We start from the raw sequence: 27,986 nt of genomic DNA on the forward strand, positions 1-27,986 counted from the left end.
GCCATTGTGCGGGTAGATTGGGGGCACACTCAGCATTTATCTGGGTAAAAGCTGATTTTCAGCTGAGATCAGGATATGTAAACTAGGCAAATAGGACTGCACAACAAGAAGTCCTAACTTTGCCCACTCAAGCCTATCCAGGAAAACCTGTTCCAGTCTGCTGTGATGTAGACATTAGGGTAATAATTAATTTCAGCAGGGCAATGAAAGCAAAAGTGACAACGGAGTGGCTCAACAAAAATGATTGTCCTCGAGTGGCCTACTCAAAGGCAGGACACAAATCCTACTGAAAATCTGTTGCATGTCTTTAATACAGTAGTCCACAGACAATCTTCAGCTAATCTGAAAGAGTCTGAACTATTCTGCTAGGAGGAATTGATAAAGTTTGCATCAAAACACACATACACAAAAAAGCAAGCAAACTTTATTAGCTAATCTCTATAGCCTTTTCCCATAAAGGAAAAGTCCATAGACCATTATTATATTGACTTGTGAAAATCCACTGCTTATTTCTGAGATAAGCATCATAAAATGTATTGAGCTTTTCTGGGATCTTGCCAGGTATTTGTGACCTGGATTGGCCACTGTTGGAAACAGGATGCTGGGCTTGATGGACCTTTGGTCTGTCCCAGTGTGGTGATACTTATGCAAAGTTGGTGGACACATCCTAAACAATTAGATGAGTGGAGTGGAGGAGGAGTGGCCTAGTGTTTAGAACACTGGTCTTGACATCCAGAGGTGGCCAGTTCAAATCCCCACCCATTTAACCCTCCATTGCTTCAGGTACAAACTTAGATTGTGAGCACTCCAGGGATAGAGAAATACTCAGTGTATCTGAATGTAACTCACCTTGAGCTACTATTGAAAAAGGTGTGAGCAAAATCCAAATTAATGAAACTGATAGCTGTTATTGCTGGGAAGGGTATTGCACCAAGTATTAAATCACCAGTTGTGAAGACTTAAGAAACTAAAACATCCAGATTGAATACTATTTGAATATTTTAATGATTGTCTTTTCATGTTGAAAGCACAAGGCATATTGTGAACACGAGTAAAAGAAACTCCTTCTTTTAAAGGACACTCAGCTTTTAACTGCATTGAGAGGAAGCAGTCAAAGGAGTACATACAGGATGACGGGGTAAAGTGCATGGTTTCCATTTTGAAATCATGGGTTAATTATCTTCCATGAAAAAGATCTGCAAAAAACCATGAGGAAATGTCTGCAGGAACTTTTTACTAACAGCATTTTTCAAAGTGAAAGTGTTCACTATAATGGTAATATTCAGCCTGCAGAGGTCAGCTGCTGAAATTATGCCCAGAGATTCAATGCCAGGTCATGTCTTGGTACCAGCATTAAATATCCAGATATGGGTGGCCAGTCAGCACTAAACTATTAAATGCTGATAATCATCTCTTAAATGGATAAATTAAACCGGACTGCTATTTATGTGGTCTTATTTGCCCAGTTAACTTATCCATTTAAGGGCTGAATATTGGCATTTATCCATTTACATGCCAACACCACCCAGACTCTCCCCCAGACTGCCCGCACAATAACCAGTTTCAGCTTCAGGGGTTAGAGGGGATATTTAGCAGCACTATCTGGACAAATGACACTGAACATTCCCTCGGGATCTAGTCGGTCTGAGTTAACCACATAAGAACCTCTCTTAGGGCCCCTTTTACTAAGCTGCGCTAGGATCCCCAGCGCGGCAACACAAATAAAGCCCATCCACTTTGAATGGGCTTCATCAGCACTGCCGCACAGGAATTGCTAGTATGGTTTAGTAAAAGAGGCCCTTAACCAGCTAGCTCACTTTAAGTATCGGTCCCTATGAAAACTGGAAAATAAAGCACCCACAGGCTTTTTTTTTAATGCAGGAATTTTGAAAACTGCCCCTTTTACATCCTCGTATGCAATTATTCTGCCTCACAAACAAAGGTAGAAAGATGACCCTGAAAGAATTTCGATAAAAAACTGTCTAAATCTGTAAGCAAGTGACCATTTATGAGAAACATATATACTCTTTATGCCTTAACAGAGAATATGGTATTACCTTTGACCAGTTTATTCGTTTCATAGAAATATCTGGTTTGTATACTTTCTTAGCCTGCATCCCATGAGGCAGAACGGGAACAGGTGCACGGAAGCCTCCAAAAGGTGGTGGTGGTGGCCCACCAAAAAGAGGTGGAGGAGGTGGTGGCCCACCAAAAGGAGGTGGGGGTGGTGGGGGTGGTGGCACACCTCCTGGAAGCAAAGGAGGTGGTGGTGGAGGTGGTGGTGGTGGTGGAGGAGGTGGTGCTGAAGACCCTCCTACAGGAGGTAGACCCCCTGGTAGATTAACATGCTGAAAAACATGAAATACAAATTAATTAAACTACTTACACAGCAATGCATATTTACACATGTTTTTTTCCCCAGTTAGTATTGGTTTTTGTGCCAATGCTGAACTGAAAAAAACCTAAGCAAGTTGACATCCTGTTCTTGCAGCTTTGTTTTTTTTTTTTTAATTAGAAGATCATGCTGTTTAGAATACAGCAACAAAAGTAATTTAAAAATTATACTGGATAATGAATTATCCATGAAAGTATGTATTAAGGAAGTTACGTTGGTAGCTTTAGGCAAATGTCCATGATTTCCTGAAAAGTTTACAAAAGATTCACTGATTGCAGAGCCTTTTATAAAATACCTATAAGGACATGAAGACATACAGATGTAGTTTACATTACGTACAGAGGGAGCAGCCATTTTGCAAACAAATATGTTCAAAAAGAGCAGCATCATTGATCATTTGAACATATACACATTGGCAATTTTGCAATCTATAGGCATAAATACCAATTTTTACAAAACTGGACGTCCAAGGGAAGCTAAGTAAAATATATATCTCTGTATATAAAAGGCAACACCAACATTCTATGAAGCCTCCAGCCGGAAGTGTGAAGGGGGAGAGATATCCGGTTTCCCCATGAGTGTCTGCCCCACCCTCTCTGTAACACAAACAGTCAGTGAAGGAAAACAGCAAAGCAGGAAATCAAATCGCTGGCTCTGTAACAGTGAAGGACTCAGAGGGGGGAGGGGAGAGAGGCCAGAGGGCAGGGACACACACACTCCCACATGCACACAGAAGAAAACCTTGCTAGCCTCCCCCCCCCCCCCCCGTTTCATTTGCATCAGAAACAGGGCTTTTTTACTGAAGGACTCAGAGGGGGGAGGGGGAGAGGCCAGAGGGCAGGGACACACACACTCCCACATGCACACAGAAGAAAGCCGTGCTAGCCCCCCGTTTCATTTGCATCAGAAACGGGGCTTTTTTTACTAGTATATTTATAAAAAGAGCAGTTTCACTCTCTGCCCTGCATGGGCAAATGAAGATATTTATAGGTATAAGTGCTGATTACTGCTACTTACACATATAAATTAGCTGTATTCTAGAAATGTATACGTGTAAGGAGCAGCTAATTAAGGAACCAAGCTCAAAAAGGCATATTTTTACATAGGGGTCTCTCAATCATTTTTCTAAAGCCCAGGCTGAAACAAGTATTTTCCTTGCACTTATGCATGCCTTGGAGGAAGTGCCCAAGTCAACTAAGATTTTTTTATTTTTAAATATATGTATTCCTGTGCAAGACCAGGACTACAAGTGCAATTTTCTGGATTGCTCAAACCACACCAATAACTATTGCATGTATAAACTGTGGCACTGTAAAACTGGCATTTACACGTGTAATTGTCATGCAAGGTTTCTAAAATAACCTCATTATTGTAAAACAGAAATGAATAATAAATTAGTAAAAATAAAAATAAATTAAAAGGAAAGAAAACAAAAATAAATGAAACTTTTTCCCCATGTACACCCATATCAATAAAGAAGTACTCTTACTTCCATAAAACTGTCTGAGACATATTTTATTGGACATGAGATTAGCAATTGTATTTGTGGTTGAATAGATGAGATAAAGGAGTACAGTACAAAGAATGATCATAGCTGCCTGTATTATATCTGAAGTGGGATGACTATCAAAGAGACAAATTAGTGTTTGTGACAGTTCCTGGGAAACACATTTTACTTGTCTACTAGATTTCAAAGTATTAACTGTTCTGGATAAAGAAACTGCCCACTCAACAGACTGCAAGAGTAATGCAGAACAGTATTATACTTATTCTGTTTGGTAACATAACCAGATTTCTGAAAATGGTATCAAAATGTTGGTTTCATTGAGACAATATCCCTTACAATGACTGGACTCAGATATCTCATCTTTCTTGCTACTTTTTAACTGCTTTATTTGACACAGATAAATGCAGTGAAGTTAGTATTAATTTCATCAGCCATAGTCAGCTGATTAAGTCAAGGGTGGGATTTTATTTTTTTGTTACATTTTTGTTTCGACGTAATGTCATAATTGTATATATATAACCATATAAATATAAACAGATATATATATATATATATATATATATATATATATATATATATATATATATATATATATATATATATATATATATATACATATATAGATAGATAGATATACATTTTATTATTAAAAACAAATAAAATAACAAAAGGGATGCAATGAAGCAAGAAAATTATTATTCTGATATTCTGAATGATTAGTTATTTAGGGGGTCTTTTACTAAGATACGCTCACGTTCTTAGCGCGCGCTAAAATTGGGCACGCACTAAACGTTAGAGACACCCATAGGAATGCATTGGTGTCTCTGTTTAGCACACGCCTATTTTTAGCACGTGCTAAAAATGTGAGCGTGCCTTAGTAAAAGACCCCCTAGGGACCTGTTTACTAAGCCAGGCTGTAGGCGTGCAAATGTTTAAGTGCGTGCTAAAAATTAGCGCACTCTAATGAGAGAGACACCCATAAAGGGAGTCTCTATCATTAGCATGAACTACAAAGTTTGCATGCCTACAATGTGACGTAGTAAACAGGGCTCTTACATATTATTTCTCAAGGAATGCTGCTTTAAAAAAATGTAAAATTTTAGTGTATTTTATAAATGTCAAACATTCAGGGGCCCTTTTACTAAGGCATGTAGGCGCCTACACTTGTCCAACATGCATCAATTTGGAACTACCGCCTGGCTACCACATACTCTGGGTGGTAATTCCATTTTTTACGCACATCCAATACGCGCGGCAGAAAATATTTTTTATTTCCTACCACATGGTGCTAACCGAGCGGTAGTCGGCAGTGTACACATGCTGACGATTACAACCCGGTTAGCACATACGCCCTTACCACTAAGTCAATGAGTGATGGTAAGGTCTCAGGCACAAAATGGATGCGCTCCAATTTTTACATTGCCAGACATCCATTTCAGCCAAAAAAAAAGAAAAGGACTTTTTTGCAGGCACGCTGAAAAATGGACTTGTGCACGTCCAATACATGCGCCTACAACAGTGGCCATTTTTCGGCACACCTTAGTAAAAGGACTCCTCAATTTCATTGCAGTCACCCATATATATATATAAAGATTGGCCTGCGGTAATGTGGGCGTATTTTTAGGCGCGCGCTGGGCCATTGTTTTACCGCGGCTTGGAAAAAGGCAATTTTTTTATGGGCTGGGAAGTGGGCATGTACTAATATTAAAACTAGTGAATGCAGTGCATTTTTTCTAGCAAAAAAGGTGCCTGTACTCAAATGCTAGGCCACCCTTCAAGAGTGGGGTAATCACTGAGGGACCCACCCCACAATAGCCAGACGCCCTGCAACCAATCACAGAACCTATGACAAGGCAGAATTGGTGTGTAGAGCCTGAGCTCTTTCATTAAAACTTGGGGTCCATGGGTCAATTTTAGCAAACAATGGAAAATGTGCCGATACTCAGAACCCCCAAGTACCCCCTCAAAAACAGCCCTGAGTGCATGCCTATTTACTGTATGGCCTGAGCCTTCACCACAATCCATTGACCTAGCCATAAGGACTCATGTGCTACCCATGTGGTAACCATGCAGTGCGAACCAAAGTGGGCATGTTTCCGTTAGCGCCAGGAATGTCCCCCATGGTAGAAAGCAGAAAATTATTTTCTACTGCAGAATTCAGCACTCCAAACTCGGAATTACCACCAGGCACACACTACCCTGGCAGTAGTGCCGATTCCGTGAGAGCTACCCGCGCATTAGCCGTCCCGCTTAGGCATGTACTTACATGCAACTTTAAAGTAGGTGTGCTCCAAGGAGGAGTCATATGTACTTTATAAACCATGCACTGATATTTATGTCAGCTTCTAAGTATGTGTAAATGTTTAAGCAACCTCAACTTAAGCAATATTTCTATAGGATTTTATAAACATATGTGGAGGGACATTTTTGAAAGGACATCCAAGTCAGAATACAGAAATCCAGCTCATAACGTCCAAAATGGACATCAATCTCACATGTATTTTCAAACAGGAAACACATCAGGATTTCTTTATCGAAAATAGTGAGAAGGACATCTGTGTACTGAGGACGTCCAGCATGAACAGCCATTTCACAACTGGAATGTCAACATATGAAAGGCAAAAAAGTAGGGACAAGGACGTGGCCATGCAGATATCCCTGCAGACCAGGGGACATCCTAGTAGTTAGTGCAGTGGACTTTAAGCCAAGGGACCCAGGTTCAAATCCCACATTAACTCTTATTTTGTAGTTGTGAACCCTCGAGGTATAGAAAAATAAATAATGTACCTGAATGTACCACTTCAATAGCATTCAGACTTCTCCCTAGACCCCTTCATTTTTCCTCATAGCCCCAGAAAGACCCCTGGCTCTCTTTCTCACAAACAGCCTAGCTCTCTCTCTCTCTCTCTCTCTCTCTCTCTCTCTCTCTCTCTCTCTCTCTCTCTGAGTGTGAAATACTACTTAGTGCTCCTTCCTCTACAATAGGTATTTTTTCTGTTTCTGGAGGACTCATAATGAAAAATAAATAAAAGAGTTAAAGCAGGATTTCAACCTGGGTCCCTTGCTTTACAGCCGACTGTACTAACAACTAGGCTGCTGCTTCCTCCTCTATCTCTTCTCTTCTCTCTTTCAGCTCATATACAGCTGACATTCCCAGTAGAACCTCTGTCTTCATGCACCCAATGCAGCTGACTCGTAGGCGATGCTACAACATTTGTGGGGAAATGCAGAATTCTGTGCAAGAAGAGTATACTATGCACATTCTGCATGATACTTTTGCAAAGAATTCCCCAAGAATATGGTATCTTTTAGCATTCAGCATAAGAACACAATGAACACAAGAGCAATATTCATTTACAAGTTTATTCATTATCAGTAAATACACTGAATATATTATTTAACTAAGAGTTTTATGCCTCTCTCCAAGGATACTAGTAATTTCCTGGTAATACTAATTATGTTTCTCCACAGAAAGGGGAACAGAAAGTATTAGTAAAGCAGGTCCTTAATGAAAATAATGGTCAATAGATCAGATTTGTTGATTAGATTTTTCTACTAAACTGCTAAATTTAAACTTTGATATGATTTGCCTTAGCTACTACTGAAAGGTGTGAGCTAAATCCAAATTCCTCCCTTTCATCTGTCTTTCATAATAAAAAAAAAAAAACCTAGGGTCCTAGAAAAAGCATCAAATCATGCTCTCATTTCTTGAAAAATTGTAACAAATCTATTTGCATCCATGTGGTCACTCTACCTTTTGAGACCTTTGACAAATCACGCCTGGACATTGATTGCTACAACAGGGGTCAGAAAGAGGTAGCTTTCCTAATGGTCTGTTGTTGCCAGCAAATTAACTAGGCTGTTCATTTTGTGATGTACCTCTAAGCAAGCATTTTCTGCTGTTAATAGTAATATTATCCATTGCTATACAATTGAAAAGACAAAGTTCATTTTATAAAGTTTTTTTTTTCTATTTGTAGAGCCCTGTTATACATGAAAAAGAGCTTTTGAAAATCGTTCAGCTATATACTTGGGTGTATGTGCCCACAATAATTGACTAAGGAGGGAAATTATCAAGGTGTGGTAAAAGGTGAGTGGAAACATGATCCTAGTGCTAGTAGTGTGAGACTACTGCTAGGGGTGCCATTTTAGACATGACTCTGTCCAAGGCAGGAGCAACTGGGGATCACTCCTGCCTCATCACTTCTGGACCAGCAAGTAATTTCTTGGTAGTTCCTTTCTGGGGATGAGGGGCCTGGATTGGAGAGGTGGATCATGGGGTTGGAGTCTTAGATTGGGGGTAGGAGGTAGACAGAAGCTTTGATGGCCATCTTAGATGCTTGTGAGATGTTTTTAGCTGGAGTTATTTTATCATGATTTTCTGATGATAATGTGCCTACTGCAATTCACATTTCAAAACTGCATATGTTGCATCTCATTACTATGTAACCTGTGGCAAGTAAAGAGGCATATAATGTGACTTAAAGGCCTAATGCAGCTTGACAACTTAGATTCTCACAGTGGGTGTAGTTTGGTCAGAGTTGGAGAACATACGAGTATTTTATAAAGTATGTGCAACCACACATAAAATAAATGCACATATGTACACCCGATGAAATGAAACACTTCAAGTATCAAGTCAAGGTTAAATCTGGAAAATGATCTGCAAATTTAAGCTATAAGAACAGGGAGGAATTTTGGCAAAATGAAGGAGAAAATGTGATGAAAGAGATGGATCCAGAAAATACATTGCATTTTCCATCTAGAAGAAGTGTTAATGAAACAGAAGCAATCTGCATACTAAAGTCAAATTGTTCCCCGCTGCCATCAGGTAGTAAGGTAAACTCCGAATAATGTAAAGACTATTTACCCATAAAGGAAAAAAAACTGCCTCCAATAGAAATGATGGTAAACACTACCACAATATAGTGAAGAAAAAACACTTTCACTGAATACCAACATAACTCCTAATATGTTGTCTATAATTTGCTCACTTCTCTCATTTTTGTTTTCTGTTCAGTGTTAAATGATGCATTACTTCCAGTGGACTTACAGATGTAACAAAGGAAAGGATAAGAAAAACAACAGCTAAGTTGGAAGTGAAGATGGGTCATGAAGAGGAAAATGGTTGTTCCTGCTGTCCACCACTTTCTTTTCCTCCACCCCCGCAAACTCTATGATTATGCCAGCACCATACCAGGGGCTGTGTAAGAAATGCAGCCATACAAGGTGCATATATGGAAGGCTATAAAAATTGTTCCCAGCCATAGTTTCTTCTTAATGGAAGCAAACTGGGAAGGGTAGGGGGCATTAGTGAGCAAGTCACATGGGGGGCAACTTTAGATTAATATAGTCCTGGATTACTCATTCAACAATCCTGAGTCATTTTGTAATGAAAACAATAGCATCTATTATATTTTTAGATGAGTTTTGCTTAAGCAATGATGTATTTTGTAGACATTCCATCCATCTATCAGTCTTGTTTCTCCATTCATCCCTATGCATCTATTTTTTATGCAAGTATAAAGAGATGAATATGGCTTCATGAGAATTCTGAAGAAACCATTAGCCAAGGGTAGCAGGAGGCCAGGTCCCACTAGCCAAAAGAAAGGAGTTGGGCTGCGACTACTGCCATGACAATTTTGAACTGTGTTTTTAGCATTGTTGTGTCATTCCTGCTTGCATAATTAGAAACTAACAAAATAATGTCAGAAGAGAGAACAGTATAACTGCTGACCCTCAAAAGACATACTGTTAGAGAAGATAAAGATTTTAGTAGACTAATAAAATGTTAATGAGCATAATTAATTTTACTAAATAGAAACAATTTTCTAAAATGCAATAAGTAAAAAAAAAAGAAAGAAAGAAAGAAATTCAGAAGGTCTAGAAGCAGAAGAACATGAATAGCTTACCAATCTGAGACATAAACAAAATGCTCATAAAAAAAGCATAGATGTCCAGAGGGAGAATACTATCGTAAAAGGAACTTACTATTGGCTTTACAATTCTAAACTGGAACTGTCATTGATTGATAGACCAGCTTTGGTAGAATTTTAGCTTTGTCCTGTATATCAGATATTGCTCTATTTAATATTTGGACCTATATATATTAATGGATGGCAAGAATAGTACATAAATGCTTGCTAATACAGGCATCAGAAGGGTAATTTTAGCAACATGTTAGCAATTAACACTGTTACCACTGGATTCAATAGAGCGCACCTAGCATCCTGTGCTGAAATCTAAGCGTATTCTATAACAGAGAGCATAACTTAATTTGCTTCATAAGCCAATCAGCATTGTTAACAGCATTTAACAAGCAACAGCCAGCACTAATTGGGAATAATTAGAATTTACGCACACAACTCTCTAAGCGTATTCTGTAAGACACTGCTCATAACTTTTAATGCATGCAGGCAAAGAGGGTGTGCTTATAGCACGGAAATGGGTGTTCCATGGGTGTTCCAAAATTTATGTGAGTTGTTACAGAATATGACCTTCTACGCCTAAATCTACATGACAGGCTTTACGCCATGTTTTTGTTGGTGTAAATGGATGTGCATAGTTTTAGGCGCTAGGATATTGACTAAGCATATTCTATATACTGCGCCTAAATCTAGGTACCACTTATAGAATATGCTTAGATGGAAATGTTTTTCACGCAGATTGTTTAAGCGTCATATATAGAATCTGACCCTTAGTGGCTAACAGTTACTGACATATGTAGCTGTCAGTAGTCACTAGTGGACACATGGTTTATGAAGTGAGTGTGAAGGTTTCATTGATCACTTAAAGGGGTGCAGGAACCAAAAAAGGTTAAGAACTCCTGTTCCAATCTATGCGTATGTTATATGTTGACAACTACTGCAACAATCTTTATGGGGTCCTTCCACAGAAGGCCCTACAGCAATTGAAATTGGTACAGAATCACTTGACTCTGTTATTGATTGCCTTATACTTGCTCCCTGCAGCCGCTTGCCCTTAATTTTAAGATCATGTATTTGATCTGTAAGGCACTTTATCAAGGTGGTCCAGTTTATTAAAGGAACTGCTTACTTCTTTATGGCACTCATTTTCAAAGCAGATGGACATCTTAAAATGGCCCAAGAAAGGTCCATCTGCCCATAATGTCCGAATTGCAATTTTAGATTGGCAGAATTTGGATGTCCTACACTGTAGTGCATCCAAATAGCAAGGAGGTGTGTTGTGGACATGTTTTAGGCGGGTCTAGGAAGGGCCAAAATTAGGATGTCCAACAGTGATAAATTGAATAGGAAGAAACGTCCACGTCTTAAAAGAAGGACATTTTTATTTAGACCTGTTTTAATCACATCCAGGGTAAAAAAGGTGCTCTGAGCAGCTGATTACTAGAAGGATTAAAGTATGACCCCTCATGATTCCCCCAGTAGTTACTGTCTCCTTCTCGCACCCTTAAATGTGACACCACAAAGAGAAACTAGACTCTCTGATAGCATCAGGTACTGTGAACATTCTGAACACAGCAGGAAGTAAGTCTGAAAGGTAGCCTAGTGGTCAGTGCAATGGACTGTAAACCATGGATCCAGGGTCAAAATCCACTTCAATTCTATTTTTTTTTTACCATTAAATTGTGAGCCCTCCAAAACCATATATATAATCTACTGTACCTGAATATTAAAAGACCCGTACAAGTCCTGATATTATCTGTTCTGGATTATTGTAATTCATGGTACTTGGGCCTCTAAATCGATGATTCATTCTCTTCAAATTGTGAAAAATTCTGCTGCTAGGCTTCTGACAAAGACTGTTGAAATCTGATCACATTATATCAGCTTTGAAGGGTTTGCACTGGCTTCCTGTGCTTTGGCAGATTAGGTGACAACAGCAGCCATAAGGGCTACTGTAGTGGTGTACAGTAGGTTTTGGACGGCTCACTGCACAATATAAGGAAGCAACGGTGAGAAGTGTACCTGGGACCTTTTATGTGAATTCCACTGCAGTGCCCCCTAGGGTGTCCCACTGTTCTTCTGGGATATCTGGGTGGCCAGTCTACTAAGAATGCTATCTCCTCTTATATTCTTATTTCCCAATGGCTTGATCTTGTGGGTTTTTCACTTGGACTTTTTTTTTTAATAGACCAAAAATATAAATGCACAGAGCACAAAAACATCTAGCAAATAGCCAAAAATGACTATATTCCCCACTTGAAAATGTCCAAAGCTGGACTTAGACGTCCTATCAAACATGCCATTAAAGCTAAGTGTTTTGAAAATGAGCCCCACTTTATAATCTACAAACAAATTAACCCCTCTATTTACTAAGTTGTGGAGGGGGGGGGGGGGGGTAAATATCCCTTTCCTTTGCTCTCCTCCATTCTCCCCTAACAGAAACAACAAATGCCTCTCAGAATTTGTAAATTGAGAAGAAAATCACTGAAATATATTGACCAGCAATATGTTCTCAGAAATAAGACAGATCCTACAACTAAACATGGTAAGGTTCATTGAACTTACAAAATGACTCATTGTTCTAATTTTATAAATAAGATATTAAGAGCTCTCTTTACTAAGCTGCGTTATAGGCACGTTAGCATAATGTGTGTTAAACATGTATGTGCGTTTAAGCACCTACAATATTTTTATAAGTGCCCACATGGTTAATGCACGTGCTAATTGTAGGTGCATTAAAAACGCTAATGCGCCTTAGTAAACAGGGCCCTAAGTCTATAACAGTACTTTAAAGAATAAAATTTGGCCTACTTATAAGAGAAATCAAGCAAATCCCATTTTTCATTTATACAGTATTATAATGAAAATGACTACCAGCATTATTAATATTAGAGTGAATATCCCTGTAATTTAATTACTGAGTACCTTGAAAACAGTTTGAACTTTGGTTATTAAACTGCACAATGTTCCTGAGCTGCACTGGATTCAAAAGATAAATCTTATAAGCAAGTTTGCAGACATTTATCAACCAATATTCAGAGCAATTTAACTGGCCAGGAAAGGCTCCTACCAGGTTAAATCACTCTGCCCATCCCAGTTGTTAATATTCACTAGTACTTAACCAGGAAAGCAGGGAAACCAAAGCGAGGCTTGGCTTACAGGAAGAACAATAGGGAAAAAGGCAGACTAGAGAGGTCACAGAGCTAGAAACAGAGAAACAGGAGGTCTGAACATAAGGGCATGTGACAATATGAATGCCCAGTTTTCCTAGTATTCTATACAGGAATGTAGGTGCCTACTTTCCTTTAGACAATAGACTCCTATCATGCATCCTAGAAGTTCTCCTCTTTTCTGTAGCCTCAACTCTTCCTGATAGTGCCACTCCTCTCTCATTCCCCAGTTCTATAGCTAGCAACAGTGTTGCCTCTCAAGCACCATCCACTAGAGCTGTCCGATTCAGCTAAATATTTTTCGATATGGTATGATTCAATTCTTCAAAAAAAATTTTTTTTGATTCAATATGATTCAATTTAACTAGATTGAAATAGTGAGCCACCGGGTCTTAGAAGGGGCGCTTGGAGAACGGTTGGAGAGCCACCTGAAATGTGTTAAAGAACAGAATAATCCATTTGTGTATCTAAAAGGTAAACTTCTTCAAAACAGATGAAGATGTGATTCCATGTGCCCCAATGAAAGGAGAGTTTAATTCTACTTTCATTTAATTTCAATATATTCCATTATTTTTATAACACCAGGCTTCCCAAGGCAGATTATAACAGTTAAGAAAGATGTACCCATCAGGAAACAGGATATCCTCTCTGAAATCTGGCCATTCTGTATTATACCTCCTTGCTTGACTTGACTGCCAGTCCCGTCCCCTGATTTCTGTTCCTATACCGGCTGCGCGCCAATACATAGACTGCTTCTGCGACAGCAGCTTAGATGACAGTAGGAGGGAGGGAAGCAGTGGCTTGGGAGACAGCGGGTAAGAGGGAGGGAGGTGGGGAAATCCCGAATCGGGACTCCCGATTTTTTTGCAAAACGAATCGATTCATTAAAAATTGATTTGAATTGATTTTTGGACAGCTCTACCATCCACGTCCAGCTATTGAACATTTCACACTCTATTCTCTCACAAATGATGTTGTCTATTACCTCTGTTTCAATACCCAAACACCTGTGAAAATTGGAAAAAAAAAGGTAAGGAATTACACAAAAGATTTGCATGACCACCAGCCAGTCACATCTCTTCTTTTCTTCTACAACCTCTCTACTCTCTATCGATTACTGATTTGGGTTCAAGTCCTCTTTCCTGCCTCCTTCAACACTGACTACCACCTTCCTATTCCATTTTTTTAAGTAAGGAAGATAATGAATGAGGAGAAGAGGGGAAAACTTATATACGACTTTCAGATACTATCAAGCTCTTAGAATCTATGGGGGCAACTCTATAACTAGGTGCCTCCATTTAGGCACCCCAAAGACATGTGGTGGTAGCCTATTCTATAATGGCACCTGGGTTCCCAGAATCCATTAAAGAATATTAGCATAACCCAGTATCAGCACACCAGCCATAGACCTGGCATAACTATGGGTGCCTATATGTGGCACAGGCATGCTGAACACTGTGATGTTCTTGAAAACAGAACGGAAGCCAAAGAAAAAACAATAAAAGTGGAACAAAAAGATATGAAGGTACCCAAAGAGAAAAGAAACCCCCAAATCACTAATGTTGAAACGCATACCAGGAAATGTAGATGGAAAGTGATGACCACAAATGCTCACAGTCTAAGCAATAAAGTTGATGACCTTCAGGCCCTGATGTTGGAGGCAGACTTGGATGTTGTTGCAATCATGGAGACGTGGCTCAATGGTTCCCATGAATGGGATGCAAACATACCAGGCTATAATCTATTTAGGAAGGATAGAGAGGGTCGTAAAGGTGGAGGAGTAGCTCTGTATGTGAGGAATGATATCAAGGCGACTGAAATGACAGGGACCTGGGGAAAGGAAGAAGCGATATGGATCACCTTAAAAAGAGAGGATAGAACCTCTGTCCATGTGGGTGTTGTCTACAGACCCCCGTCACAATTAGAGGAACTAGATAAAGATCTGATCGCAGATATTCAAAAATTAGGAAAGAAAAAAGAGGTCCTGTTGATGGGAGATTTCAATCTGCCGGATGTAGATTGGAAGGTTCCGTCTGCGAAATCGGAAAGAAGTAGAGAGATAGTGGATGCTTTACAAAGTGCTCTGCTCAGACAAATGGTGACGGAACCCACGAGGGAAGGAGCAACGCTGGATCTGGTGCTCACAAATGGGGATAGTGTATCAAATGTCCGAGTGGGCGCCCACCTGGGCAGCAATGACCATCAAACGGTTTGGTTCGATATGACAGCTGAAGTGGAGGGCGGCCACTCAAAACTCAAAGTCTTAGATTTCAAGCGTGCTGATTTTAGTAAAATGGGGGAATACATGAGGAAGGAGCTGATGGGCTGGGAGAACGAACAATAAGTGGAAGGACAGTGGTCCAGGCTGAAAGAAGCTATAAATAGAGTCACAAGTATTTATGTAAGGAGAGTAAATAAAAGCAAGAGAAAAAGGAAACCGATATGGTTCTCCAAGCAAGTGGCCAAGAAAATAAAGCCTAAAGAGTTGGCGTTCCTGAAATACACCAAAACTCAAGAAGCCAAACACAGAGAGGAATACCGGAGGAAACTGAAAGAAGCCAAGAGAGAGATACGTCTGGCGAAAGCTCAAGCGGAAGAAGAAAAAATGGCTAGAAATGTAAGGAGGGGTGACAAAAATTTCTTCAGGTATATTAGTGAAAGGAGGAAGACAAATAAGGGAATTGTGAGACTGAAAGATGCTATGAACCACTATGTAGATAATGATGAAGAAAAAGCAAATTTGATAAATAGATACTTTTGTTCTGTATTCACAGAAGAAAATCCTGGAGAAGGACCGCGATGGACTGGCAAAAGTGCAAATGAAAATGGAGTAGATACGGCACCGTTCACGGAAGAGAGTGTGTATGAACAACTTGAAAAGCTAAAGGTGGACAAAGCCGTGGGACCGGACGGGATCCATCCCAGGATATTAAAGGAACTCAGAGAGGTTCTGGCGGGTCCTCTTAAAGATTTGTTTAATAAATCATTGGAAACGGGAGAGGTTCCGTGGGATTGGAGAACGGCGGATGTGGTCCCTTTTCACAAAAGTGGTGATAGGGAAGAAGCTGGAAACTACAGGCCAATAAGCCTCACTTCGATTATTGGAAAAGTAATGGAAGCGATGCTGAAGGAAAGGATAGTGAATTTCCTGGAAGCCAATAAGTTGCAAGATCCGAGACAACATGGTTTTACCAAAGAGAAATCGTGCCAAACGAATCTCATTGAATTCTTTGACTGGGTGACTGGAGAATTAAATCAGGGATGTGATATACACGTAATCTACCTAGATTTCAGCAAGGCTTTTGACACGGTTCCCCACAGGAGGCTCTTGAACAAACTGGACGGGCTGAAGATAGGACCCAAAGTAGTGAACTGGATTAGGAACTGGTTAACGGACAGATGCCAGAGGGTGGTGGTAAATGGAATTCACTCGGAGGAGGGAAAGGTGAGTAGTGGAGTGCCTCAGGGATCGGTGCTGGGACCGATTCTGTTCAATATATTTGTGAGTGACATTGCTGAAGGGTTAGAAGGTAAAGTTTGCCTTTTTGCGGATGATTTGTAACAGAGTGGACACCCGGGAGGGAGTGGAAAACATGAAAAAGGATCTGCGGAAGCTAGAAGAATGGTCTAAGGTTTGGCAATTAAAATTCAATGCGAAGAAATGCAAAGTGATGCACTTAGGGAGTAGAAATCCACGGGAGACGTATGTGTTAGGCGGGGAGAGTCTGATAGGTACCGACGAGGAGAGGGATCTTGGGGTGATAGTATCTGAAGGCGACAAAACAGTGTGACAAGGCGGTGGCCGTAAGTAGAAGGTTGCTAGGCTGTATAGAGAGGGGAGTGACCAGCAGAAGAAAAGAGGTTTTAATGCCCCTGTATAAGTCGTTGATGAGGCCCCACCTGGAGTATTGTGTTCAGTTCTGGAGGCCGTATCTTGCTAAGGATGTAAAAAGAATTGAAGTGGTGCAAAGAAAAGCTACAAGAATGGTACGGGATTTGCGTTACAAAACGCATGAGGAGAGACTTGCTGACCTGAACATGTATACCCTGGAGGAAAGGAGAAACAGGGGTGATATGATACAGACGTTCAGATATCTGAAGGGTATTAATCCGCAAACGAACCTTTTCCGGAGATGGGAAGGCAGTAGAACTAAAGGGCACGAAACAAGATTGAAGGGGGGCAGACTCAAGAAAAATGTCAGGAAGTATTTTTTCACGGAGAGAGTGGTGGATGCTTGGAATGCTCTCCCACGGGAGATGGTGGAGAGGAAAATGGTAACGGAATTCAAACATGCGTGGGATAAACATAAAGGATTCCTGTTCAGAGGGAATGGATCCTCAGAAGCTTAGCTGAGATTAGGTGGCAGAGCCGGTGGTGGGAGGCGGGGCTGGTGGTTGGGAGGCGAGGATATTGCTGGGCAGACTTATACGGTCTGTCCCAGAGCCGGGGGTTGGGAAGCAGGGATAGTGCTGGGCAGACATACGGTCTGTGCCATGAAAATGACAGATGCAAATCAAGGTAAGGTATACACAAAAAGTAGCACATATGAATTTATCTTGTTGGCCAGACTGGATGGACCATGCAGGTCTTTTTCTGCCGTCATCTACTATATTACTATGTTACTATTCTGTAAGTTACTTGCGTAAATGGGAAACCTGCCCACGCCCAACTCTTGCTTAGCCTTCTTGCATTTCCGTGCTATTTAAGTTATGCACACCATTACAGAATAGTGTATAGGCACCCAGCTGGCACTTTTTCAGGTATATGTACACTTAAGCAGTTTTAATGCTAGTATTCTATACATTTACATGTGCAAGGGGCACATGAATGCAGACACCTATATCATATAATTGCCCTTCACATAATTTTGGGTTAATATGGATATGATCATGCTTGCACATACCATGAAAGTATTCTTCTTGCATATACATGATAAAAATGTAATGCATCATTCAATAAGTGGTATTTTAGCATTAATGTTACATAATTATAGACACATACTCAGAGTTGTAGCATGATGTTTAGTGTCAAGGCCCCTAAATGCTCCATGAATAATAAATAGTTTAAGAAATGGAGCTCAGTCATTAGCATCTTAAAACATTAAATATTAAAATAGCATAAAATTAAAGATAATCCTCCAGATATTCAAAAGAATTTAACCGGCTTGGATTGGCACCTGGCCAGTTAAATGCCACATAACTGGCTATCTGTGAATTTTTAGCGGGACACAGCCAGCCATGTCTCGCTGAAAATTTGCGGTTAGTGGCTAATGGATAGCCAGTTTTCTCATGCGATATAACCGGCTATCCGCTGATTTTCAGTGTGAATTTGGCTGCGTGAATATCTGGAATATCTTTGGCCAGTTGAACTGGTCAGTGTTGATCAGCTTGGCCAGTTAAGTTTGCACTGGCCAAAAATAAACCAGATTTTCAATTCCGGTCACTGGAAACAGCCCAGCATTGAATATCTGGGCTCAGTGCTGACCGCAGGAGTTAGCCAGACTAACTCCCATGGTCTGAATATCGAGCCCAATGGGCCTGATATTTAGCCCATAGCAATAAGCAGCTGGCAAGCTGCTTCAGGCTGCAGGCTGAATTAATCCCGGATACTCAATGCTGAGGCATTGAGATCTGGGAATGACAATAACCCGGAAGTTAACTGGGCATTGAAAACTGCCACTTACTAGCTAGGTTCATGTTCTGTCCTAACTCCACCCCTGGATTACTCATAAACTAGTTGGTTTTGATGTAGGCAGTTAGAGGGGATATTTTATTTATTTATTTGTTGCATTTGTATCCCACATTTTCCCATCTATTTGCAGGCTCAATGTGGCTTACATTATGCCATAGTGGCGATCGCCGTTATCGGAATGAAAAATACAGAGTGGTATTGCATTAAAGTTCATAAGTGACAGTGTAGTTTAAGCAGTCAGGTATAGAGAGTTCATTTCCGGACTGAGAAATAAAGTGGTATTGCGTTAAAGTTCAGTGGTGACAGAGTAAATTAAGCAGCACTATCTGCTATATTTAGCAGCATTATCTGGTTAAGTGCCACTGAATATCCTCAGATAGCCTCACACAAGTGATTTAAACTATCAGTTGCCTCTCCTGTCCATTTAAACTGTTTTGAATTTCAACTCCAATATATCTTACATGGATAAGGGAAGACAAATTACTTACAGAACCTTTCCCCTTCCTGAACCACTTCAAACCTTTTTCCCCTATTGATATTTGAATTTCTCAATGAAACCCCTTAAAGTTTTAGCCTGAATGCACAGCCTTCTCTAGTCAAGACATTAAGAAAATAAGCATTATTCACAGATGATTTTGTGCAATACAAAATTTGTGAAGATGGCTGAATTATGAATCCAGAAAAGGACAGCTGACAAGATTGAACCTTGAAGACTGAGCTACTATTCACCTTTGTTTCACAGACCATTTCTCCTACTTGAAACAAGCAAGCTGTGTCAAACCAGTAATACTATTACATTTGAAAATTTTATTACCACTCTATTAAACCACCTTATATCCCATTTCAAAAAATGATGACCAAAACATTTACCAAGTGCCAAACTTGTTTCAGTCTTGAAAAATCAATCAATAGCATTATTAAAAAGACATTTTCTGATAGCCACCAAAAAACACAGTTCAGTTGATGACAATTTTTTCTTCAGTCTAACAAGGCAATTTTCCATTGTGGAACTCACTGTGACATGACACAAAGTCTATATCTTGTTTCATTACCTGGGTTCGTAGCTGCTGGATTTCTGTTTCAAGCTCTTTGATTTTCTCTTCTCGTTTCTGAAGCTCGGTCTGTGCCTCCTGTCGAGCCGTGAACTCTTCATCAAACTGTAATGATCACCACCATAAATGCACTCATCCATCTATACTATACTAAATAGTTTCAGGAAGACTTTAAACAACGTGTGAGTAAAGTAATAAGATCATTTTTTAGCTTGTTACATTGCATGACTGCTTAGAAAAATTACACTATACCTGATCTTTCTGGTGACTAAGAATTCACAACAGTGATTGACACAGAGTCAAATAAGCTAAAGATCACTGCCTTGTAAGTGGCGTATCAACACAAAACAGATGGGTCTTTTTAAACTATCTACCACACCCTTGCTGCCCTATTGAACACATGAAATCCCTTTGAAATATTTCAAAGGGGACAGAATTGATAAGATGAATGGAAATATAAAATGTCAAAGAGCTTTTAAATTTAGCTAGTATACTTTTACATCTGTATGGTAATATTTGCTTAGTCTTTCCTTAAATTTGAAGCCACACAGTTAAAGTACAGACAGCTAGAGCATATTCACCCAGGCCTTAACCTGAGAGAAAGCAAATTTGATTATACTGAAGGACTTATGCATTCTTCCCTCCATATAATGCGGTAACCTGGAGAACAGAAGGTAGCTCTCTATAAGTTAAAAAAATAAAGCTTATTGATTAACTTTGTCCTACAGAAGTAGCACAAATACCAAATAACATAAAAATTTTTCTTATTGAACATTCTCTATCTGGCTAAAGCTATATCTAAACTGCTTATCATAGAGTATGATTAATCAGAAAGGAAAGCAGAAAGATTGAAAGTGTACAACATATAAATTTATGAAGTGAGTACAAACTCCCTTCCGTGTCTCCTACAGCAAAGAAAAATGTAATAGCCTTCAAATCCAAGGTGGAAATTCTGAGGCATCCGCAGTCACAATCTTCCAGTCTGTGGTTGGGTTCACCATATAATCAAATCTCTGTACAACTAGCTGTGCAACCATGCAGAAAATAAGAACTACTACTGGTCAGCTCAAACAAGATGGAAATTGTGTTATCTGAGATCCAAAACCTTTGTAATTTTATGCTGTTTACATTTCTCTGAATCATATTATGTAGCAGTCTCAATCAACAAATTTTAATGAAGAATAAAAGGCATAAAGGTTTGTCAGATCCCAAGGGACTGCCATCTTGAGCGGTGTCGGTGCATCTTATTTAAGCCTCTTGGAACCATCGACCAGAGGGAAAACAGAATCAATCTTCTTTTGCACAGGAGGACTTCCTCGCCACACCGTATCAGCTGAAGATTAGTACTTGGGTAAGCTCATAGAATGCAGGGAAAGGCAAAAAATGTCAAACTGAGTGGGAGCTCTGAACTAGGCAGCCATGCAGATGCGCACCAGAACCAGAAGTCCAAGATGTTGCAATCATAATTAATAAAGTGTATTATTTGACTTATTAAAACAAACAAACTCTGGAACCTATTTCGCTTGGACAGCTTAAATCAGTGGTTCTCAAACTTCTCCTGCAGAATCACCAGCCAGTCCTGTTTATAGGATATCCCTAATGAATATGCATGAGTCAGACTTGAATGCCTGTCATCTCCATTATATGCAAATCTGTCTCATGGATATTCATTGTGGGGTGCCGGTAGGGCCTGGTGCAACAGCCCCTCCAGGATACCTGGGAGGATGGCTCGGAGACACTCGTCCAGGGCCGCTGTCGGGAGAGGCTGGGGAGTCGGTGTAGACATCGGTGCTCGAAGCTGTCTGGGTCCAGGAGACGGTACCGGGGTACCCGACGACCTGCGCATCGACACCTCTTCAATAGAAGGGGAGCGCTCCTCCCAGTGTTGGCGCTTTTTAGGGGCCGAGTCTCTCGACAACCCTGAGCTGCCAGTCCCATGCGCCGTGGGCGACTGATGACGGTGCTTCTTGGCAAGCTTCTTCCGATGTCCTTCATCGGCGCTCCGCAGGAGGAGGTGGAGTCCCCGCGCCCCCTTGTGGTCGGATCCGACAGGGTTCGGTCCCGATGGACCTGGGCGGCGGGACCAGCCGAGGCGGGTTGCCCACTCAGCCGTTCACCGCCGCCATCGCTGGCAGGTTGTCAGGCCAAAGGAACCTGTGCTCCTGGGGTCGATGCCATGCTTGGCGCCGAAGTCGTCGACACCGGTACCAATGCTGAAGTTCCCGCTGTTGACACCGATGCCGCCGACGTCGAAGAGCCGGCGCAAGTTCCAAAAAGACGGTCCCGAAGAACTTGCCTCACCACCTGCATCCGCTTTTTCAAGCCGAGACACAAGGTGCACGCTTTGGAATTATGCTCCGGCCCAAGGCACTGGAGGCACCAAGTGTGAGTATCAGACTGCGAGATTTGCCGGCCACACCAACCACATTTTTTAAATCCACTCGGGACCTTCGAGGACACCAATGGAAAAACCGCGTCGGCAAGGTCAAAACCGTCGATGGTGGTGGTAAAAAGGCCACAACAAAAGGGAAACAAGGCCACGACGATGGCGAAAATAAAGGGAGAAACACTCGACAGAAAGGGAGACTTCTCTACTATTTTTTTTAACACGATGAAAAAACAGTAATGCAAACACGCGTACACAGAAAGAAATAGCAGACAAGGCCGCTAAACTGTTTTCCGGGGCTGACAAGGAGAGGGACGAAACTGCGTCTCTCTCCAGCAAGGAAAAACAGAAACTGAGCGGGAGCGGTCGCCCATGCGCGGTGGACGTGCCCCGCATGTGCTACCTCCCGCGAGACTTTTCTTCCGGTTGGTGGGGGCTGCCGTGGACGTCTACCCAGACGTGAGAACAAGCAGCCTGCTTGTCCTCATAGAAAACACTATACATAACTATGAAAATTAATTTATATTCTTTTCACCTTTATTGTTACAAAAATATTAATTGTATAAAAAGCTTTCCCTCAATTAAGCATTGATAAAATATTTTTCCACTTCTCACAACGTACTCATACATCACAGCATAGATCATCTATTCCTACTGACCCTATACCACAGTGTTATTTATATTTATTTATTTATTTATTTATTTATTTATTATTTGCTGCATTTGTATCCCACATAGTCAAATTCGTTCACAATTAAGAAACATTTAAATTTCAATCTTGTTGTGGTTTAAGATTCAACAGATTATGTTCTTCCTCATAAAAGTTCTCAGTCCTTCATGCTTATAAATGATTTTTGTGGGAATATTCCCCTTCAACTTATCTGTGATGCTGTTGTTCCATCCTTTAAACCACAATGTTGAAGAGTTCCTTTATAGAATAGCTGTCCTCCAACTTTTACAATGATCAAAATGCTATGATCCAAATATTTAAACTGTCAGGTCCATATTCACAATCTTCCATGTCATCTTGCTGGTCACAAACCTGCTTCACACAACCCAATATGGTCCATGTTTCACTACGACATCTTCAGGGGTTGAGACTATAACCATTTACAAATATCTACTAAATGTACTAGTTAGAGAGAAAAATTCTAACTTAAAAAAAAAAACGGTTAAATACTGTTACTTATACACACATTGAAATGCACTACTTAAATACAGAGAACTGAACGTCCCAAGTGCCATCGGCTATCAAAACACCAACAAATGCGTGTGAAAGCAACCGTGATTTCCAGCAGATAAAAGATCTCAATCATTTAAATAGCTGCCTAATCTACCTCCTTATTAAGGCCTTGCAGCATCAAAGTCTTCCATTTAAAGATAAAACATTGCTCATTGCACACCAATAATTCAGATATATTACCTCCCCAGGATGTTTGCATTTGTTGCAGCACTACAGATTTTAATTCTGATAACTGGTGCTGTGCCATCACCCAATGAGCAACCAGGGGGGGGGGGCTTCTAAACATTGAACTTATAAATTGCTCAGGTGTTCTGTTATCCTATATTTGATTTTCCTTCTAGTTTGCCCTATATACCGAAGCAGGGACATTTTATCCCATAAATAACCTGATATGAGTTGCAATCAGTATGCTGCAACAAAGTAAATAATTTACCAGCCGTATGACGAATTTCCACTGACTCCGCTTCCCAAGTATACTGACAATAAGTGCAGGCATTACATCTATAATGACCTAATTGTTGTTCCCTGGTCATAGGTTGTCTACAAATGGATAGAATTTCCTCCAAATTTTATTACCCCTTATATATGCAAATCATGGAGGTTGTTGAAACTGGGTATGAATTGACAACATATGCCAGTGTTTTCTAACCAGATCTTCCACCTGCCTAATTGACTGAGCATATGGTAATACAGAAGTCATCCTTGTTTGCTATTCTTTAATAGTTGGTTGTAATAACCATTGGTGTTGAAGGTTATATGCTCTTTTATAAGCTTTACGAACAATCTTAGGGGGGTATTCCTGTTGCCTAAATCATCTTACAACCGACTATTAAAGAACAGCAAACAGGGATGACCCAGGACAACTTAAAAGCTTTTCTTTAGAACAGATTTCCTTTTCAGCTTGGTGGAGATAACCATGTTGTCTGACCACAGTTAAGCCCATCTCAAGACCACATAGCTCTCACATATAGAAGCCTGAATTCCCACTGCTGAAGATACAAATGTCTATTTGAGCAGGTAGTCCACCTGCAGATCAAGGGCATCCTTAAGGACTGAAACCCCTTTCACTGGGATTGTAGTCTTTGTCACATCCATGATCAGGGCATCCTCAGCCTGTCCAGATCCTCATGTGGGAAGGAATAGAGCTTGCTCAGCAGTTCTGTACCATGCAGGGTACATTCTGGTGCCTCTCAGTCCTCCAAAAGCATCTTAGAGAATGCCCTATACAGTGGGAACACTTTGGGCATCTTCCAATGCCCCTCAAGAATGGGTCCCCATCAGCAGCTTTAGTTGGGGCCTCAAAACATTTAGTGTGAAAAAGCAGATAACCAGAAAATGGTCAGAAGTTAAAGTATTATTACAACACTAAACTTGTACTCAACATGACCCTGTTTCACCCTCCACTAGGGCACCCAAAATGAGGTGTTTAGGTGATTTTAATGAGTCACTCCATTTTCAACATTTTGAAATTTAAATGAGCAAGTAATATTGTTTTAAGTAGATTCTCATTTTTTACTTTAGTTTGCACTTCAATAGTTCTCCCATACCTTTTTAGTCAATTTCATATGAAACTATGGTAAAATACAACATTTTATTAATTTTATTTTAACAATATTTTGTCATATGACCTCCCTTGGGTTTAAATAGTGCACTTCATTTTAAAGCTTGGTTTCAGCTACAACGCAAACAATGTTAAGCAGAGTGTTTGTGAGTTTAATAACATTGACTATGTACATTTATTTAATTTAACTTGTTTGCCATAACTAAAACACTATTCACCTTTTCCAGTTGTAACATGAATGAAGACTCCAATAATAGACTCCATTCTGAGCATGTATTTTTTAAAAATATTTTAAAGTGTTTGTATTCCCTATATACGTCTTTTTTATATTCACACAGTGTCTTTGCTATCAATACTCATCGTAGTTTAGGCATTAGATGGATGAATTACTTATGAAGTCAGGTTCAGTCCTTTATTATTTCATGTTTGATGTAGGGTTTTCTTGTTTTAATCACATTCTATAAGTAAGTACTATTTATAAAGTATTTATTATTTGATATTTATATCTTTATATGTAGCCTTTGTTTATGAATTTTATTGAGTTCTTATGTTTTCTATGAATGTTTTTTTGTAATTATTTATAATGGTGTCCTTCATTTCTGATTTGAGCCACTATGATTTTACTAGCACTTATTTTGTTTAACAGTTCTGATCACTACTGATGCAGCCCTAGTGGAGGGCAAAACATGGCCGTGTTGGGCACAAATTTTTAACCCTCTAATGTGTTGTAGTGTTGTAATAATACTTTAACCTCAGATCATTTTCTAGGTGGTCTGCTCTTTCATCCACTGACTTGGCGCTTGTGGACCATTTGTGTCATTGCTTTCTAGCACAATTAGAATCTACAGGACTGAGACTACTGAATCTTCCCTGAGGAACAAGCATACCACTAAGGAGTCCTCTTCCTCTGAAGAGAGGTTCCCTCACTATGAGAGACCATGTCATGAAGACAGAGTCCACAAGGTTGTTTTCCTCCATCAAACCTAAGTCCTCCAGATTCATTAAAGAGGGCGGCCTTACTCCCAAAGGTTTCAAGGGTTCTGAATTCAAGGCAACCTCCACCAAGTCCACCAAATCAGGGGAACACCCAGAGCTGGGGAATTACCCCCTACCACCACCAGAACCTGCTTCACCAAGTCAAAGATTTATTTTAGCCACTGTGGCCCTAAGTCCCCCAGCAGCTCTACAGGTCTAGTGATATCAAGGCATTAGTCAAGAAGGAGCAGGCCCCATCCAGAGCCTTCCCCTCATGTTTATTCTGTTCATTCACCTGCCCACATATTGGTGGGCTGGAACCAAAAGTGCCACTCACCAAGGTTGGGAATGCAATGGCTGACCTTGGGAGACTCAACAAGATCACAGCATTGTTGTGAAGCTCCTCCATCTGGTCCCTGAGCTCACTTAGAGTTGCACCAAACACAGGCCCATTGCATGCAAAGAAAAAGGAAACAATGGTGTTGCTGTGCTACTGGTTCCCACAGGCATCAGCTTTTCCCGGGCATTGTGCTGACAGGGTACCCCCCCTCAATGGGCCTGACATCCGCACTCACTCCAAGTGGTCCAGAGCACAGCTATCTCTCCCATCAATGCCTACCCTTGCCAGCATCTGCTAGGGAGAAAAGCTCAAAGTTCTCTCTCTCTCTCTCTCTCTCTCTCTCTCTCTCTCTCTCTCTCTCTCTCTCCCTCTCTCTCTCTCTTGTAAACAACTTTTTCCCTAGGTCACAGGTAGGGAAATAAAGCCAACCAGTAAAACTTCTCCCTTCTTCTCTTTTAATGTAGAGATCTGTTGTAGTGCAATGGGGGAGGGGGTCATACATACATACATACCCCCCACTAGCAGGGACCACTTCCAGACTCTCTCATGGAGCACAAACATGTGGGTTAGGCTCGAGGCTCTGGGTAAGGACCATGGCCTAAATTTCAAAAGCAACTGACCAGTGGACTTATCATCAGGGACTGCAAGCCACAGACTGCATCCCATGAAGTTGGGCCCAGTTCCAAACCTGTTAAATTAGTCCAACCTACACCATCTTCTGGAGGGGAGAAATACTGAAGGTTTCTAAAGTATACTGGCCCTTATACTGGTGATGTCACTGGCAGAGTTCACTTTTTCTACCTTATTTTGCTGTTAGGGGAATATAACCCATTCATCTGGACTGATGTAGCAGGATGAAAAGGAATTAGTGATTATTATACTGTGGTCGAAATAAGTTACTGATATAAAATTACAGTCAGAAACTAAATAATTTTCCGTGGCCTGTTCATTAGAAATAATGAAACTTATCTTGAAAGGAAACTTTTATTTCTTTGCTAGAGGTTCACACATATGGATTCCTCTTGATTGGGCAATGATGGCTTCTTGTTTTATCTTTGTTATGGCCTGAGCTGAAAAATGTTATGGGACAAAGCAATTTTATACTTTACATTGAAGGCACCTGAGTATTATGCCTCCTTCAGAGAGCACTATATAGCTACCTGCAGAGACCATAACAGTAAGAAGAGCAGCCACTGACATCTTTTTTTTTTAATTTCATTATTTAAAATTTCCAATATATCACCACTTAAAGTGAATATGCAATCGGCATTATTTAACATTAGGAAACAAAAATGATAAGTATATATCTTTACAGCCCATTTGTCCACAAGTTAAGGAAATTTGATTCCAAGATTAAGGAAATTAAAAAAAGAAAAAAAAATACAAAAATTAATAATCAATAGATGCTTCCTCTGGTTCAGACCCCAGCCTGCTAAATTTGGGAAGGTTTACTATATTCACATCAACTCTTGCATCAATAAACTCTTTCAACTGTTTTGGATCTACAAACTGAAAATGTTTACCCTCAAGCATCACATTACAAAAACAAGGAAATCGCAAAACAAAATTTGCTCCCAATGCCACCACCCTGGGGCGAAGTTCCAAAAAGGCCCTTCGTCTCATCTGTGTAGGCTGTGATCTGGAAAAATACGGATCTTTGAGCCCAAAAACAGATTTTCTAAGTGTCTCAACGAAAGCCGTAGTATGGCATTCCTATCAGGCTCCAACGCAAAAGTGG

At 40.3% G+C, this 27,986-nt stretch overlaps 1 protein-coding gene across 1 annotated transcript in view; it reads right to left on the minus strand.

The window, feature by feature from the left end:
* Positions 1-27,986, minus strand: part of DIAPH2 (diaphanous related formin 2) — a 1,482,340-nt gene that overhangs the window by 904,815 nt on the left and 549,539 nt on the right. Inside the window, exons 16-17 of the mRNA XM_030210672.1 lie at positions 19,744-19,848; positions 2,058-2,348 (exon numbers count right to left, since the gene is read on the minus strand). Of these exons, the coding sequence (XP_030066532.1) occupies positions 2,058-2,348; positions 19,744-19,848 (396 nt within the window). The remainder of the gene's footprint in view (positions 1-2,057; positions 2,349-19,743; positions 19,849-27,986) is intronic.

Source organism: Microcaecilia unicolor, chromosome 7 (genome assembly GCF_901765095.1).
Source record: "Microcaecilia unicolor chromosome 7, aMicUni1.1, whole genome shotgun sequence".
Taxonomy (NCBI): Eukaryota; Metazoa; Chordata; class Amphibia; order Gymnophiona; family Siphonopidae; genus Microcaecilia; species Microcaecilia unicolor.